This window comes from Hippoglossus hippoglossus, chromosome 5 (assembly GCF_009819705.1).
Source record: "Hippoglossus hippoglossus isolate fHipHip1 chromosome 5, fHipHip1.pri, whole genome shotgun sequence".
Taxonomy (NCBI): Eukaryota; Metazoa; Chordata; class Actinopteri; order Pleuronectiformes; family Pleuronectidae; genus Hippoglossus; species Hippoglossus hippoglossus.
In genome coordinates, this window is record NC_047155.1 from 11,024,298 (window position 1) to 11,043,080 (window position 18,783).

The window sequence follows — 18,783 nt, forward strand, 5'->3', positions numbered from 1 at the left end:
GTGTAATCCTGCTGAAAAAAAAATACCAACCAACAAACACACAAACGGACACAGATAAATATATATCCTCCTTGCTAGAGGTAGAAATGACCTACAATTTAATGCACAGCCTTGACCATCACCATAGAGTGGAATCTCTGTGGCACTGTCAGAGCTGTTGTGTTGGATCCATTACATAGTACAAAGGTTTGTGTTTTTCTGTCCACTACTCCAGTACCTCCAGAGGCTGAATGAAGGTGAGGTACAGTAGTCATTGTTCTGCTCGGGTCTCAGGGGACACTCACCAGAAGAGGGGGTCTGCCAAACAGGCAAACACTTAATTGTTTCTAAACAGAAAACATTCTTTATTGAGGCGGGGTCTTGACCCCCTTTCACTTCCTCCTTCCTAAAATAACCCGCAATTAAAAAAAGAACATCTGCGGATTGTAGGAATACAGATGCTAAACCCACCAGCCTCCAGCCACCTGTGGATTTTTATATAAAGCTTAAATAAAGTCCTCCTGGTTTCCTTTTTCTATTCCATTCAATTGTTTCTATTAGCTCTCTGAGTCAGCCTAGTCAAACAGCCATTAACAAACATGTGACTGTGTGTATAGTGTGTTCAGGAGTTTGACCATGGCTGTGGAGTTAATAGCTGAGATAAGTGTGAGTCTTATGGCTGCTTTGGTCCTAAGGTTAAAAACATCAAAGCAGAAATCCACCCTAAAAGACAACCCACCTGTGGTCAGTGTGGCTGACTTCATCGCAGATTAGAGAGAATCAGGAATCTAATCTGCATCAGTCAACAGAAACTTTGTGCTGCTTCACAAAAATAACTGATAATGAATACTGAATCACAACATTTTAAAACAATTTCACTTTGTTTCTTTTTTTTTGTAGTGTCCCATCTTTTTTTTTTCATGGTGGCAGCTATTATCTAGTTACCTTCGCCAAGGAGGTTGTTTTTTCACCGCTGCCCGTTTAATGTTTGGTTTGTTTGTAAGCAAGATTACACAAAAACTACTGAACTGATTTCCATGGGTGAGGGAAGAACCTATTACATTTAGGTGTGGATCTGTTCCAGGGTGTGGATCCAGGATTTGTTTTTCACTTTCTTTAACATTGTGAGATATTCAACATTTACACCATTTTGCTGCAGCTTGATTGAATTTTAGACTGTTGGGCTTTGGCAAAGGAAAGTGCTCTACTGTGTGCTCTCTGGTTGCTGGAGTGTTTTCTGTGTTAATGAGAAACAAAAATTCAACTTTTTAAGATTTTCTTTCTTTATTCAAAATCTAGTCATTCTTTTCATGTCTTATTTTCCTGTCAACAAAAACCACAACCGTACTTAAGAAAATATTAACGTCAAAATAACTAAAATGCATATTTCATGTAATTTTATGACACAAATATCTCCCTGGCTCCTCTAGGAGCAGAGGTACTCGAGTAGAGCAAATGTAAAAAAGACAAATGACTGCAGTGATAATACGTTTACATAAGTAATGGTGTTGTTTTCTTTCTCGTAGGGTTTCTTCAGACGCACTATCAGGTTAAAGTTGGTGTACGATCACTGTGATCTCCACTGTCGCATTCACAAGAAGTCCCGCAACAAATGCCAATACTGTCGCTTCCAGAAGTGCCTTAATGTCGGCATGTCACACAACGGTAAGATGGTGATACTGTCACTCTATAATCAAGTATTACTACACTACAATCAAACATTACAATCAGTGTACTATCACTGCGTGTATCTACTGCATTGTTAAGGTTTCACTGTTCACACCGCGGACATATAGGTGTTTTCACTGTTTGGGGGACTGAAGCCTCCTACCCATCCACTCTTACACTCACTATAAATAAACAGATGTAATTTCTTTGAAATTGTGGCCCAGGAAACGCCTCCAGGTAGAGCAGCTCCTCTGCCTCTGATTCCCTCTGAGAACAGCAGATACATCTTCACCACACTGCTGCCACAGATCTCTGAGGTACGGTGGTGAAGAGTAGACCTGCTGCTTCTTCTGCGGTCTCCAGCCTCTATCGCTAAGCCTTTCAGTTCCCATCACACATGCAAAAAGAAAATTAAACCTGCAACACCAACAGCACGACTTACAGACACAATCGTTACACCGCAAAACAACAAATGGCTTTAACTGTTTTGATGCGCTGGCATTTTCACTGTGTACCTGCATGACAAATCGAATGTGTGGATTTCCATAAGGCTCATTATTACTTTGTACATCAGTGAGTGTTGTTCGTATATATGTGAACAGCTGAAAACACAAATGGACGTTGGTTGTGTTTCCTTCCTGCACCTTAACAACATGAAAACATAACCTGGTGTAGGTGACACAAAGGGAGTGTACATGACAGAAAAAGTCAGAATTTTGTTGCTGATGGTTCTGAAGAGACATTATTGAAACAACATTGAAATTTATTGGAAGTTAAATAAACGTTAAAATTAACATACCAGACTTATCTGAAAGGTCATTTTTCATCTGTGGTCCCTGGGCAAATATTTCATGGTAAAAAATACAGTAAGATTAAAATGAAAAAGGTCATTTTATAAGCATGGAGTTACTACGGTATAAAATAAAGGACGTTATTACGATACATCGCCGGCTTATCAACAAGCGGTCTCTCTGATATGAAGCAAGTGGAGCTACCTTCTGAAATACGAGATAGAAGCGATCAGACAGTACGTCAAAAGCTCCACATCATACATAAGTAGATAAATCATATACAATAAGATTCCTTCTCCAAAGGAACACCTTCGCCCTCGCCCTTTTTCTGTAGACAAGCTGTTGTTTTGTCAACACATCACCTGGCACATCTGTAGGTTTTCCAAATCAAGCCCTGACTCCTCCCCCTAGCATGTTTCCAATGACTGCGTGGGAATTCACAGGTCGTTCCTGACTAACATCTTTCTGACTCTCTTGTTGGTTTTGTTTCATCAGTCAGGTTGTGACAAATTATAGCCTTCCACTCTTGAGCTTTAAAAATTCCAGTGTCCAATTAAATAGGCTGCGACTGCTCAGTTTCTGCGTGATGAATGAAACTTGTTAACTGTTTGTACAGACGGCTAACAAATTAAAGGAAAGCCCAAAAGGGAGGGAGTATTCAGGTATTGGGACACCATGATGACGTCAGTGAGCCGTGGTATAGATTCTACAAGTCTCCTGACTCTGCTGGAGGGAAAGGACCCAACTCTTTTAAAAGATAATCGCTCATTTGCTGTTTTGATGATGGTCTAAAATCTCCCATTGAAGCTCCATTGGGTTGAGATGTAGTGACTGGGAAGGCCATAGAATATAAAACATTTTCATGCACTTCAACCATTCAATGACTCCTTGTGTCCTGACTCTCCTTTAATTTGTCACGTTTCTGTAGATGTAGAGAAGATACATGAAATATTTGCAGAGATCAGTGTGTGTGTGTGTGTGTGTGTGTGTGTGTGTGTGTGTGTGTGTGTGTGTGTGTGTGTGTGTGTGTGTGTGTGTGTGTGTGTGTGTGTGCGCCTGAACGCTGTGATCATAAAAGACTTTATCTGATAAAACGTATTCGCGTGCAAAGACAAGAAGCTGACAGGACAGGAAACAGGGTTATAAGCTATACAACTCTTTATCAAACGCTTTATTGTCATTACCATCTACCACTATGTGTTCACTTACTGCAGCTGAGCACCAACCCCACACTCTTCTCTCTGCTGCTGTACGTAACCCTACAGTTACATAAACAATCAGAAGTTTCTGAATGAGAGGTCATTCCCACTTTCTCTGCCAAATCAGCTGGCCGGACATTTGACGGCCTTGTCCAGCGGCAAATTCCTCTCACCCGCAGTGACTGCAGCACAAGAGGGAACAGTTCAAAACACCAGTGTGGGAACATGGGGCCTTTACGCTTGTACCCATATTAACGTCTACCTATGTTGTTTGTTCTATGGAGAGCAACTGACATTTTAGAAACTTATGAAACATCATAATTTGGCTTAATTTTTTTACGACATGATGTAGTGAATAAAAGCCACACACACTCTTTTTAGTGTCTTTAAATGTAGAAGTTCATAAAATGGGAGGACTGTAAATATAATGCTCTATACAGTTATCATAAAAGTTGTCCATCAAGTCCTCCCACACACAAGTAAATATGTGTCTCGTTCACACGTTCACACACTGGAGACACAGCATCAGGAGCAGTTAAGGTTTGCTGAAGGACACTTCACTGATCGTCTAAGAAATGAATCAGGAGTCGCGCCTTTCCTTAAATTTCACGTCAAACAACAACTGATCCACTAGAAATTTGATCAATTCCTTAAATCTGACAGATTCTAGGTGTTGGCCCAAATTGAACAATTCGGTGTAAGTGAGGTTTAAAGACTCTTTCCTCACTGAGGAGCTGTTTTTCAGCGTAAGCCAGCATTAAATAATGAACAATTTATACTCTTTATACATTTTTTCAAACATGGTTGAGTTTAACTTGAATATGAGCACTGCTGACTTGAGGCTGAACAGCACCGTTTTAGCTTCTCCTAGGAAAGGTTTATTTTTTCTCCTCTCTTGTCATTTATCTTCATGTTTCTCTCCTCGTCTGTTTCTCTCCTCTGATATTCCTCGAGGTTTCGTTTTGAAAAATCTGCTCTGAATGGGTTTTTACTTTTCCAATGATTGACATCTGAGGAGTGCATAGACCTCAACTGATTTCTCTAACCTGCTGTGTCATTACTGCTGGCCCGTTTCCCAGGTGGTGATATAGGCCAGTTTAGCCTGTATTCATTTGCTTAAGGTGTGTGTTCATCACACAGTCAGCATTACACAACCTCACACACGAACACACGCGCCCACAGGCTTGAATGGAGAGATTAATGACTTCCACTCACAGAAAAAAAAAAGGAGGTTTAACCTTTTCACAACAGCATCAATTTCATTTTTCATTTTTAGATAAATGTTCAAAAAGAACATTTTCACAGAATTCTGATCTGAAGATTACTCTTTATTTATAACGTTTAAAAAGACATTGTAATAATAATAAGGAAAAGTATCTATCACAACAGAGGTCTCATAACTGCCTGTTTTTATAATCAACATTAATGAAAAAGGTCAAATCACTTCACAGCAGTTAAAATTGCGTTTCAATCATTAAGTAACCCATCTTTAATTTCTCTTACATGTTAAAAAAGTATATGTGATTTCATAATGGTTATTAGAAATATAGTATAAAGTGAATTTTAAAATAGATCCTTTAAAATGTGGATAATCATGTACAGACCAGGCTCCTTGGTAGTTATTGATACACAGTGTAATAGTATCAGTGGGAGCAGGTGGAAAGAGGAGGAGAATAGAGATTTTGTTTTAAAAGGTATGAGACAGTTTCTCTGGTGTTGAGGTTTTGCAGTGATCCGTGATAACAACGTCATTAAGGTAAACCACATTTTGTAATCGCTTCATCAGACACACCTCGTAAAATCACAGCATGTTGATGTTGAGTCATTTATGAGAGAAAGGAGCTCTGCTGTGTTACCAGGAGTGTACAGTCTTTTAAAATGACGAAATCTTTCCTAACACATGTCTGGGGAATCTTTCCATTTCAAGATCTCCTGTCTCTGAATTTCAAAATTCACTTTAATGTGCTGACATCTGGGCAGTTGAAAGTTGCTAAACACTGTTATTATGAAAAGATAAGTTAAGAGAAAGAGTCCCAAGAGTCTTTTTGAGCAACAGCTAAAATAAATACTTTGTCCATCTGAAATAAATTGCTCCACACTTTAAAGTCATTACTTTTTAGAGCCCAACTGATTTTTGGGTGACTCTAATACCAATATTAATGCCGATATATCATCCAATATATATATATAGCCTATACAAAGAGAAGATTTTGGCAAGGATTTCGAATTCATTATTCATAAGTCTTTATCTAACCCTTAAAAACAAAGAAATGCAATTGAGGGCTTGGTATTTTACAGTTTAATAATAAACTTTATTATAAGTAAAATAAACGTTTTCATATTGGCCCACATCGGCAAACAAACACCGATATGGATAAGTCTGTGAAAGGCTCATATCGGCCGATCAGCCAACCAACCTGGACTCCATTCAAGTATAATTAGTTTGCTGTGAGTAGTAGGTAATTTCTTTGAATATTAGATAATGGACCTGATTCATTGATCCCTGTCCAAATAATAAAAGATCTGATAAAGAAATTTAACAACCATAGCTATAATTGCAAGCAGCCAGAAAGCTCTGCAATAGAACTAGAATAGTAAAAATCAGCAATAATTTCACTAAAATAATACAATAATTAGTTTAACAATACAATTATACAATAAAGACTGTTTTCTAATTGTGTCGTGTGAGTTTTATTGAGAATATCAAGGCTAATGTTAAGGCCAATACTGCATGGTGTAGTGGTACATTTTGACAGTGGCCTGATGTGTTCCTGCAGGATATGGTTTTGAATGCAACATTGTACTCTGGTGTCAGAGCTCCCTGCTGTTTCGATGGCTTCTGAAGATGAGGATTAAAAGATCAGAAACTGATACCTCTGATACTGTGTGTCACTGCTCCTAGGGCCAGTTTAATTCATGATAAAAAGGTGGCTCAGTAAATCTGGGCTGTTCAGAAATGAGAAGGGTATGAACTGTAACCTGTAGGATCTGTTTCTTGAATCTACCGTGTGATTAAATTTGCTTTTAACTGTCTGTCTGCTGCTTTATCTTCCCGGCCTGGCAGCCTCTGTCTTTGTTTATCTGTTTGTGTTCTGTAATGTGTTTTTGTTGTTTCTGTTTCCCAGCTATTCGTTTTGGCCGGATGCCTCAGGCAGAGAAGGAGAAGCTTCTGGCGGAGTTCTCGTCTGACATGGAGCACATGCACCCGGAGGCAGCAGATCTGAGGGCCTTGGCCCGCCATCTGTATGAGGCCTATCTGAAATACTTCCCCCTCACCAAGGCCAAGGCTAGAGCCATCCTCTCTGGGAAGACCGGAGACAACGCGGTAAGCAGCACTGCCTTCTACTTTACTTTTATTTTTACTATTTACTATACATTAACCATGTAGTTGATAATTACATTTACATACAACATTTATCGGTATTCACAGGACATTGTATTTCACATTTAAGCTGATCCTTTCAGGTGTAGTTTCAGATTTTAGTGGCCATGAGCTCAGTTCCCCTGTTACCTGGTTTGCTTTACCATGAGGTGAAGGTGTGAACTTAACTTACCTCACATACCATGGTGGCTGCATTCCTCTCATAAGTTAGATTCCAGGGAGACATCAACATTTACCTGAGCTGAACTTCTGGATCAGTTTCACCGATATGTTTAACCTGACTTTTAGCAGTTATCATATAAAGGGCATAAAAAGCCTTAATCCTGGTTCACACATTTCAGTTCAGTTCACATGATTTTTAGAAGGCGGCTGATCTGAGCCAAATGAACGTTCGGTCATCAGTGGCCAATCGCTATGTTTGAACTCTTCAATGAATCGATTAGAGAAGCTCACCGATACATAGAAGACTCTGACTAGTAGCTGAAATAATGAAAATGTGACATATCATTTATTTCTGTGTTTTTTTTACTTCATGTTATGAGATGTTGAATCTCAGTATTTAAAGAATGTGACACTAGTTATTGCCTCTTCATTTGGAGACCAACTTTAGCAGCAGTATCATAAGTTTTTATTTTCCTTTTCTTTTGCTTCTCTTTCTAAAAAGGCTCAGATTCAAGGCTGCTCTGAATCTCTTTGGTCTGCTTGTTATGACTGTTCATCAGACTGATAGCAGCCGAACGACACTTAATCCTGTGTTTGCATAAGGGATTCCTCTGTTATATAGTCAACCGCAGTATATTTATATGTTTTTTTAACATGCGGGGCCTTGATGTGAGATGACTCCACCTGCACTCCACACACACGCATCAGAGGCGAAGGAAGAACGAGGGTTTAAGTGTCACCCTTATTAATTGCAGTTGTTTGCTAAAGGGGTTTGTAAGAAATGGAACGACGACTGTGATGTTTTTGTGCAGGCGACATTTTAAAAAGCAAAGCTGAAAGCGGATTACTTTATTATCTCAGTTTATTCTTTAATAAGAGCAAATTCACTCAGGTGGATATTGCAACTTTGGCCAAGTTAGGCTCTAGCATAAAAAACGCAAGTGCACTGAATAAAGCAAGTGTGTAATGCTTGTGAAATGAACTTTTCATTTAAAGTTTGCGTGTACTTCCTGTGAGGCTGGTTTTCTCTGAGACCTCCAGTTCACTCCCACAGTCCTAAGACATGCAGATTGGTGTTAGGTTAATTGGAGACTGTAAATCGAATGTGTGAAGTGTCTCTGTCTGTTGGCCCTGTGATGGGCTGGTGACCTGTCCAAGGTGAACCCTGCCTCTCGCCCCCAACGTGAGCTGGGATTGGCTCTAGAGCCCCCGTGACTCTTAAAGGATAAAGCAATAAAGATAACGGACAAATCTGCTTTTCTATGGAACCTTATGGGGCATGACCCAAGGAAGAACCCATTTGATTTTGGAGTGCATGAGGATAGGCGAACAGATCCGGGAAGGACGTCTCATTATTCATGTTACCACTCTGAAAAGGGAAGATTTAAGTGTATGAATGGTACTATTCATCCTTCAGGCCACTGCATGTCTTTTACCAGACAGCAAAACTTAACTCAGTTAAGCTTCATTTACCTGTAAATTGTGTTTTTGTCTGCCTCTGACTGCACAGGAGATGTATTTACTTTGCCCCATGTGAGATGTGAAGTGTTTGCTTTTGCAGATGATGAATGAGCCATGACCCACGTGCATAGACAGTGTATGTGATTACACCTGTAGCTCACCCGAGGACATGGGAGCTGACGTTGCTTCTTTTCTTTCTTACTTACTTTCCACCTTTCTTTTTCCTCTGCTCACTCCCAACATGTTCTGTCTTACTCCCACAAATTAACCCTTCCTTCTTCCATTTTCTTTCCTCTCTGCCTCCAGCCTTTTGTCATCCATGACATGAAGTCTCTAATGGAAGGAGAGCAGTTCATTAATTGCAGGCAGATGCCCATCCAGGAGCAGCAGGCCTCTGTCCTCACAGCCGCACACGGAGGTTTGTAGCATTTCGTTTTTTATCAGTTTTCGATTTATCAAGCAATATAACCAGATAATCACATAGAATTACCATTTTGATTACATCATCATTCACTGTATAAATATCAGAACAAATTATGATGATGGGGGGTGATTTGAGGATCTGAAAAGAAAGCGTAAAAGTCATGTTAATATGCATCAGAAGCATTAATCTAAAAACACTGTATTGCATAGTACAATGCTCTAGTTTGCTAATAAGATAGTTTGATGTAGTCAATAGGTAAATCATATACATTTTTAGTCATATTTGTATCAAAAGATAAAGATATATACATTCTTTTTTATATAAATTCAAAATAAAACCAATACAAATATATGGTTTTAGCCTTCAGTGTCAGTTTACAGCGCCACTGAACCGGCTCCAATCAATATCTTTAGTGTAGTTCAACCACTTCCAGGGAAAGTGTGAGATGCAAATCTCTGACACTGTTACTTTGGGGTCAGTGGTTAAAAAATTCAGAAGACATTTCTCAAGTTGATCTAGTTTCTTTCCAAACTCTGCAGCTAAACAACCACATCAGAGACAAAACTTTCTTTATGCAAATTTCAGGCCTCACAGAAGTTCACATGGGGTCAGATTATAGCGTCTGGGGAATGACGAGCATCAGCGGACAGGAGCCACAGAACGCTTTGGAGCTACGTTTCTTCCAAAGCTGTCAGTCACGCTCTGCTGAAGCAGTGAGGGAAGTGACAGAGTTTGCCAAGAGTATCCCAGGATTCACTGATCTGGATCTAAACGATCAGGTGAGATACAAAGGTTTCTCTTCACTGAGCAAAGGGACCAATGAAACCAGCTGAAGATCATCCACTGAGGATCTTATACATATCACCTTAACCCTTTCCCCTTTCCCCAGGTGACTCTGCTGAAGTATGGTGTGATAGAGGTCTTGATTATCATGATGTCACCTCTGATGAACAAAGACGGGACCCTGATCTCCTACGGACAGATCTTCATGACGCGGGAGTTCCTCAAGAGTCTCAGGAAACCTTTCTGTCAAATGATGGAACCAAAGTTCGAGTTCTCCGTTAAATTCAACACGCTCGAGCTGGACGACAGTGACATGGCGCTGTTTCTGGTTGTCATTATCCTCAGCGGGGGTGGGTAACTCTTTTTGCTCTGTTTATCGTTGTGTTATTTCAATAAGATTTGTCATTGATGTCACAGATGAAATTACCTTAGAAGCAGCATTTAAGGTTTCTCTGTCAGTTCTAGTACAGATATAACAAACTAGATAAAAGTTAGTGAACATGTAAGTGACGTTAAGTCTTTACGTTAAGTTACTTCATGCACCTCCTGACCTTGTGGCGCCCGTGTCAGGTGTAACCATAGACCGTATATAAAGATGGACGACATGACTATTACCCATAAGTGAAGCCAAACTGTCTCGACCTCCTGCTGGTGGATGGCTGCAGTGCAGATCATAAACCCCACCTCCTCCATGTTAGCAAATGGGACATGGGACCATTAAAAAGTTAAAATACTGGTGTATGTTCATCTTTAAAGTTTTCTAACGACTTTGGTTTCAGTTAGTTATTTTATGTTATAAAAATGGAATAAAATGTCATGGTTTACAGCTGACACTGACTGAAGTTGAGCGTGTGTATCAGCAGGACCACGATATTGTGGCTCCGTCCCCTGATCACTACTGTTCAGACTTTGGCTCCAAGTGTGCAAGATGGCGGCGTTTGTATCCAGAATGTTTATGCTTCATTTATGCGTTGTAGGAGGGAGTGGAGACACGTCGTCCATAAAGTCGGTTTAATGGTTTAAATATTGGCACGGCATCAAGGCTTGTTCTCAAACTCAACAAGAAAATAGAAAGCAATATTTCTTTGATTTTTGCTTTGCTAAAGTGCAGAGAGATCTACATGTAACCTGTAGTTTCTTTAATGTAGTTACAACAAAAATATTTCCTGGCAGAAACGTAAAATCTGAATAAGTATTTTCACGCTGAATGTAAAGTGCTATAAGGTGAAGGCTGCTAATGATCTAAGTTATCAACCCCCGGTATCATACACGCTATCTCGGGTCAGCCTTGACCCATTTATCCGTTTCCTGGGAGGCCTGGGATTTTTGTATGCAAGAACTGAAGTTTCACCAATTTAAACAGCAACTGGATCAAGTAGTGAGAACAAATTACAGCAACCAAATTATTGGCTGACATTAAACACAGACACTTAACTTGTTTGGTCATGTGCTATCATTGACGATTTATATTAAGAAGAAAGTATTTGGAGTTGTAGGCAGGAAATCTTTTGCTGTAAATTCGTCAAATGACTTAAAAAATGGTGTAAAATCCTATCTTTTCATGTTTATGTTACAGAAAACCAAACTGCCCCATTTCTTCCACCTCTTACTACGATGTTGCTGAAATTGTTTGCTCTAACTTGGCTGGTTTGCATGTGGCTACTTGATAAAATTCTGGCCTTTAACCCGTTCAGTGTTAAATTATGACATTTAAGTCAATTATTAACTTAAATGACAGATTTATAGCTTGAAATAAAGATAACAGGGTTTTGTAAATCGCAATATTCATAGAAATGTTGACCTAATAGCTGATAAATGATTAGTTATGTGCCCCTGTCATAATTCTGCCCATGTAGACCACCTTCCTCTGTTGTGTGACCTTTCTACTTGATCCGTACATGTGTTTTTAATTAATTTCTTCACTGTGTCTCAATGTCTCTGTCACACATCCAGACCGTCCAGGCCTTCTGAATGTGAAACCCATCGAGCAGCTTCAGGAGACCGTGCTTCATTCCCTCGAGTTGCAGCTGAAGCTGAACCACCCGGACTCTCTGCAGCTGTTCGCCAAGCTGCTCCAGAAGATGACCGACCTGCGGCAGATCGTCACGGACCACGTGCACCTCATCCAGCTGCTGAAGAAGACCGAGGTGGACATGTGCTTACACCCGCTGCTGCAGGAGATCATGAAGGACTTGTATTAGAGTTTAACTGAAGAAAAGGACAAAAAAAGTGGGAAGAAAAACAAAAGAGAAATTTGTATTTTAAAAATCACAAGCTGAGATGAAGCACTGTGTGCTCTTTGTGTGTTTAACACGACGGAGGCAGCCAGTCAGATGGGCTGACGGAGGGAAATTGAGAAAGGGATGTGGGAAGAACAGGGGATGAGAAATCAAGGAAAGAAAGACAGAATGTGAATGTCAGATCTTGTCTAGACAGCAACATGTGAATAACTTGCGGCACACAGTCATTTAGCTGCTGCTGAGCCTGGATATTTCATTATGAGTAGACTGCCAACTTAAATACAAAACTACCACCTATTGCACCAATCAGGATGAGCGTCGGTTGGTAACTGAGCGAGTGGGGACTTTCTTATTGGCAGGCTCAGGCACAGGATCATGAATGTTCGACACAGCCTGTTGCGAGGGCCTTAAGGAGAAATGTATCACTGTGAATATTGTAAACCTTGCGTCACACAGTACAGTATCTGTCATTCATGTGCAGCTTACATGTTGCATTTTAACCATCATAGGCAGCAGCAGTGTATACGTGCTTCAGTACCTCTGATGCAGGAATGCATCACACACACACACACACACACAAACAATGCACAGACATTTTCTATTTTAGCATCAGGGTGAAGGTGCTATCTCTTTTTGATCAGCTCTATCCAAAGACATATCAGATTATTGCCTGTATTATATTTTAATCTGGGTCACCTGCAGAAACTGTGAGAAAGTGTTTAGGACAACAAAGGGCACGTTGCCACTATGAGGTCCACTCTTGAAATATGCATACGCCACATTGTGCCTTTAAAGGAGACATATTGTGCTTTTTCAGTTTTTCTATCCCTGAGTCAGTTAAGTCCACGGTAAAGCCAGTTCCTCTCGTGGCCTTCTCAGCTGCCGTAGTCGCAACGTTTGCATGCAAACCTTTTCAAGTAGTAACCCAAATTAAAATTATGAATCTGAATATGAGCAGAATATGTCTCCTATGTTGTGAAATGAAAGCCATATAGAAATTATCATATATATTATACATATATAATGTATAATGTATATTCACTTGTATTATTTTCATACAGTTGTGTGTCAAGCACTATTGGCTTTAAGCCTTAGTTCTATTTCAAATTCTACAACTTGTTGAGTTATAATTTTTACAATGAAATGATGTTGTATCTACACAAAGTGCCTTCTATGTTAATACAACTGAAAAAGAAATTTGTTGTAAATAAAATATTTTCTAACTTTTTATTTGAAATCTCTCTCTTGTTTGAAGTGATATGAATGTACTTGCACATGAACCGTACACCAACATTTCTGAGTAATGTCCTCCTTGAAAACGTTCTAGTCACCCAAACTGCAGGAAAATAGTTTTATGGTCATTACATCAGCTGTCGTCCGTGTTTCTTACCAAACACACACACACACACACACACATGCACTCATACACCATGTTGAAACGATTGCAACATTTGCACTCTGCTGAACTGGAAGAGCAAAGTCTGTGGATACAGATTTGATCAGCTAGCAGTGAGGGGGTCTATTTTTTTTATTCCTTTTTTTCGAGGGAGCATAACCTTTTGTCCTTTCTTTTTTTAGATAGATAAATTTAGAGAGACACCAGGCAAAAAACATATGATAGAGGGAGAGGCGGTCGTGTGCAACAGCAGGGTCAGAGTCCGGGTGAAACTCATGAAATCACACTTAAGCCCACGACGCCGGGTCACCTCAACACACTGCACACGTTCAGTTACACACAGCTGTCCTAGCGTGTGGAACCAGCTCCCAAGTTGGTTTCAGGAGGGAGACACCCTCCACACATCCATCCATCCATCCATCCATCCATCCTCTATACTGCTCATCCTTTCAAGGGTCCCAGGCTCGAGCCAATCCCAGCTGGACATAGTGAGAGGCGTGGTACACCCTGGACAGGTCACCAGCAGATCACAGGGTCAACATACAGAGACAAACAACCATTCACACCTGTATTCACACATAGAGTCAGTTTAGAGTCTACAATGAATCTAACCTCAATCTGCATGTCTCTGGACTGTGGGAGGAGGAAAGTACACGGAGAAAGTTCACACAGACACGTGTGTTCAATCCTGGAGGCCACACCGCCCTGCTCTTTACATTCAAAGTTTAAACTCTCCTGTTTCTTAAAACGTATCGTCACGTTGAGTCCTGAACCGTTCGTTATTCTGCTAAAGGCCCAGACTTCTGGTGGAATGGGACTCGCATGACGCACTTAATCCCTCTGTGTCTCTGCCTCTCTCTCTCTCTCTCTGACAACATTAAAACTTCTCCTGGGCCCCCCCCCCCCACTCTCTTTCCTTCTTCTCTCTCTCCCTCTCTCCCCACTTCCTCCTCTCCCCCCCATTGTTCATCTTTCAACCCCACCAATTAGGGCAGGAGGCCCACGACTCCAAGTGTTGGCTCACTGTGGGAAATGTTGTGTTTATAACAGAGTGTGGTCTTATCTTATGTGCTTTAAAAATTCAATAGAACTGAAATCATTTGAATGCATTACACATTTTTTTTCCTTTTCCCTCACAGACCATGCTTTTCTTTACATTGGTAATTTTTCCACCATTGAGACCAAGCCATAATTGCAGGGTAAACTGTCTTTAGGATAAATCTGACCTATAATCCTCATTAACAACACTTAATGTGTACATAATGTACATATTATACACTATGAAAGGTATTTTATGTGTAGGATATTCTGTATGACTATAGATGTGCAGTGATTAAATCTAAAGAAAAGAGTGGTGTTCTGATAATGTCTCATTCAAGAAAGAAATGTAGTTTTATTTTCCTACATTTATTTTATGGAGCACAGATTGTTTTTGTGGTTTGTCTGAAGCTTCAGCAAATAGTTGTTTTTGGTCGTGAAACAGAGATAGGCATCACATTTTCTACTGTTGCATAATAAACACAATATTATTGTATGGTTTTATATTATCCTATTTCTTAGTTCCACTCGATTCCGCCATAGGCTACACTTTGCAAAACAATGTTCATAGTTTAAATAACATAAAACAGCAGATATGGATGATTCTTGGCATCAGAAATATATATTATAGCCTCCTTCTGTTAGGTTTGTGGTTTTTGAGTGATGGATGGATGGATGGATAGATAGATAGATAGATAGATAGATAGATAGATAGATAGATAGATAGATAGATAGATAGATAGACTTGTGTCATCCATTGTGTTAATATATATAAAAAGCATTAGTTATGCTTTCTTAAAGATTTATTCAGTTCATTATACGTATAAAAAACTGGATTTGAACATGTAATAGAGTATTTGTTTTACAGTGTACTGTAGTATAGTGTAAATAATCTGAGTACTTGTACTGACTCTGTCCCTGTGGGCTCATTTTCTCTCGTTATAAAGACAAACAGAAAAAGGATGGGAACATAAAGACCTGATCAGGAACAACAGGAATTCATGTGTGAGTGGTGAAAAAGCCGAGACGAGGGGGGAAAGCCAGTGGTGAGAGAGGAGCTGGAAGTATGGCCCCTAAAAATAAGCCTTTTGGATTGGCAGCTGATGGTGGGGGGTTTCTGGCTCGGGGCCGGATGGTCCTCTTGGATGGCTGATGATGATGGTAATTAAATGTGTGCTTTATGTTGAGTCAGCATATCCTCACTTTGTTACGGCTGGTCTCTGCTGACCCAGCCCTGCCAAGATTCCTGAGCCGATCTGCCAAATCATTTTTCAGAAAGTATATTTCTGCTGTTGTCCGTCCGCACGGGGCCGGGTCCAAAGACAGCACTTTTTGATTTACACAAGGAAGTTTAGTTTTTTCTTCGGGCTCCTTAAGAAACGGCAGCTTCATTTTTTATTCTCTATTGTTTTGGTATCAGAGAAGAATTTGACTCCCACCAGTGTGTGATACCTGATATGTGTTTGTGTGTCCTCGTGCGAGCGTGAAGTGATACACCTGCCACTGTAAGACCAATATAGCTCATCAGACATTATTTTCATTTAATCTGGTGTTTACATAGAAAACAACTCAGGAATTTGTATCAAGGCACTTCATGTTCTTTTAGGATTTTACTGAAAAACACTTTAGATGTGTAGAGGTAAACTTCAACCAAGATACGACGATAGCGGGTTTATATTCCCATTGTAAAATTATAATCATTGTAGTTTTATAATGTAATAAAACGTGTCTTTATATAGCTTCATGTATCAGCATTATTTCCAATAACCTTTATTACTGTTTTTTTGTGATACAAATACTGCATTGTACTTAATTAGTACTAAATTTGTTAAAAAATGTATTGTGTTGTGCTTTATATTTCTTTTAATGCACAAGGACTGCAGAATAAAACACATTCACACATTGCCATTATAATTAACACATAAATAAATAAAATTATTTATTTATAAGTTCATCGACTGCTCAAATCTTGAACAAAAAGGAGCAGAAAGAAGAAGAATCTTATATAACCTGCCCCTCTTTCGCAATACATTAATTAACAAAGCAAATAATTCAATTAAATAAAACTGTTTCTAAAGTTACAATTAATTTTATACCATTTAAAGTTTAATTAACACGTCATTGTATCTCCTCAACATACTGGTTTAAATAGTTTTTTTTAAATAATGTTTTAGATTCTTTGGTTTCTTAGTTGAGATTGTTCCTGATTCCTTCCACTGTAATGCAACGTTCCATCAATTTGGTTCTGAATCTCGTTTTTATTTTTAAAGATCTCTGTTCCTTTTAAGTTATAATGGCTTTCTCTTTTTCAAATCTTTTTGGGATAATAAAATCAAATAAAGACATTTGGGTTTGTGGATAATCTGTCCAACATGAATCCATTAAGTCATCTTATCATGACGGATATTGATTCAGTTGCAACACTGTGGAAATTCCTCACGTGCGTCCTTCCGCCCACCAACATTTTTCCGACACTGTGTATCTTAGATTTGAACTGACAAGGTGGATCAGGTGGATTTTTTCCACGTGATTCACTGATTCACTTGCACTTGAACATGATTAATTGAAACCTGAGTGGAAAGTTAATGCAATGCCGTGGATGACGTGACCTGTGATGACTCAGACGAGGCCATGCTGGTGAAACATATTGCGCAACATTCATCAATTTGTCTCGTCTAGAGAAAGGATTGATGTAAACCCTCAGTACTTATTCAGATGTGTTTGAAACAAACCCACAATATTTTCAACTCTCACATGTTTAAAAAAATAAACATAACTATAATGTGGTTACTGGTTGTTTATCAAATCCTCAATGGATAAAGTATTTGTAAAATCCGACTATATTGCAGATTGTTTGATGGATTGACACAACTCTCTTGTCTGTGCGTTAACAAGTAAGTTACAGTTAGGTTTCACTTGTCTTAGCTCACCTTAGCCTAGCTTAGCATAGCAGCCAGCAACAGGGAAAGAGCTAGTTTTGTCATTAATGAAACTAATGAGAACATGTGTGAACTGGTGAACAGTGAGATATGTTGTAGGCAAATCTTGTCTTTGTACAGAGCTGTATCTCCATGTTTCCTGTATTTATGCTAAGCTAGGCTAACTAAAGGCCCATATTCAAAGAACAGGCAGCAAAACTGATCATAACTCGCAAGAAAGTGAATAAGCATATTTCTCCAAATGCCAAACTGGTGTCAATTTTGTTTTTGTTTTTCCCAAATCTGTGGAAATAGTATTGACTCTGACCAAATAAAAAATCTGCAAAGTTGACAAAAGTGCCAAAAAGTGCCTAAAATGTTGCTACATTTCTTCGGGGAGAGCTTGACACTGCTTCATATGACACAAAAATGAAGGTGAAGCTTTGCTGTGGTTCACCAACGAATCACTTTACCTACAGATCCACTGTTTATTTACCACATCGACAGGAAAGTTGCCAGTAACAAGGTGACACGACACTGGAGCCTCAAACTGTTTCCCTGACAAGCTTCAGTTGACGATTCCAACAGGAGCTAAGGATTCGTACTGTGAGAAGTTTTCGTACTGATGTGTATTATCCTGTTAGAGGTTGGATCTGTTTCCTCGACTTGTTTCCAAATGTTAATTCTTCCTGATGGATGTTAAAAGGTATTTGATGCAATGAATTTCATTTCAGACACAGTAAGAATATGAATCCATTCTTCTGCACTGATCAGTATTAAGGATATTGTTTGACTGACAGCTCTGGTGTTGAGTTTAGTTGTACAGGGACGCCCTCTGCAGGCTCAGACAAGCACCCAATCACACAACAGGGGGGCTTTCCTCTGTCATAACCAAACCATACTATACTGTGTTATGTTTTGTTGACCCGACCACGCACCCTTTCCACTATTGAACATTTTTCCCTGAAAAAGAAAATAAAAACCTGATATTTACTCAACAGATCAGCTCTTTTGTGTGATGATGGTTCGGGAGTATGTGGATTATTTCAGGATAGAGGTTCAAGTGAAGGATGGATCATCATCAGCTTGCAGGAGTGACTGTATCTAATATTTAGAGATTGTCCATAAACATACATAGATTTTGTCAAGTTGCAACACCTCAGTGGCTGTTTTTATTGTTTCAGCTGGTTGAGCTGCAGAGGGATTGAACAATAGAGGCCAATAACAATAATGAAGCTGTCAGGGCTGTGAGGGAGGTGAGGTCAGCAAGGTGACACGGTAAACAGGCCAGCCCAATTCCTTCCCTTCACCTCCTGACCCAACGCAACCATGAACCAGCAGA

General features: G+C 39.5%; 1 protein-coding gene across 1 annotated transcript in view; it reads left to right on the top strand.

Annotated features, from left to right (window-relative positions):
* Positions 1-12,214, top strand: part of pparg (peroxisome proliferator-activated receptor gamma) — a 30,207-nt gene extending 17,993 nt beyond the window's left edge. Inside the window, exons 4-9 of the mRNA XM_034584288.1 lie at positions 1,506-1,644; positions 6,763-6,962; positions 8,949-9,060; positions 9,652-9,845; positions 9,956-10,199; positions 11,803-12,214. Of these exons, the coding sequence (XP_034440179.1) occupies positions 1,506-1,644; positions 6,763-6,962; positions 8,949-9,060; positions 9,652-9,845; positions 9,956-10,199; positions 11,803-12,050 (1,137 nt within the window). The 3' untranslated portion in view covers positions 12,051-12,214. The remainder of the gene's footprint in view (positions 1-1,505; positions 1,645-6,762; positions 6,963-8,948; positions 9,061-9,651; positions 9,846-9,955; positions 10,200-11,802) is intronic.
* The last annotated feature ends 6,569 nt before the right edge of the window (positions 12,215-18,783 follow it).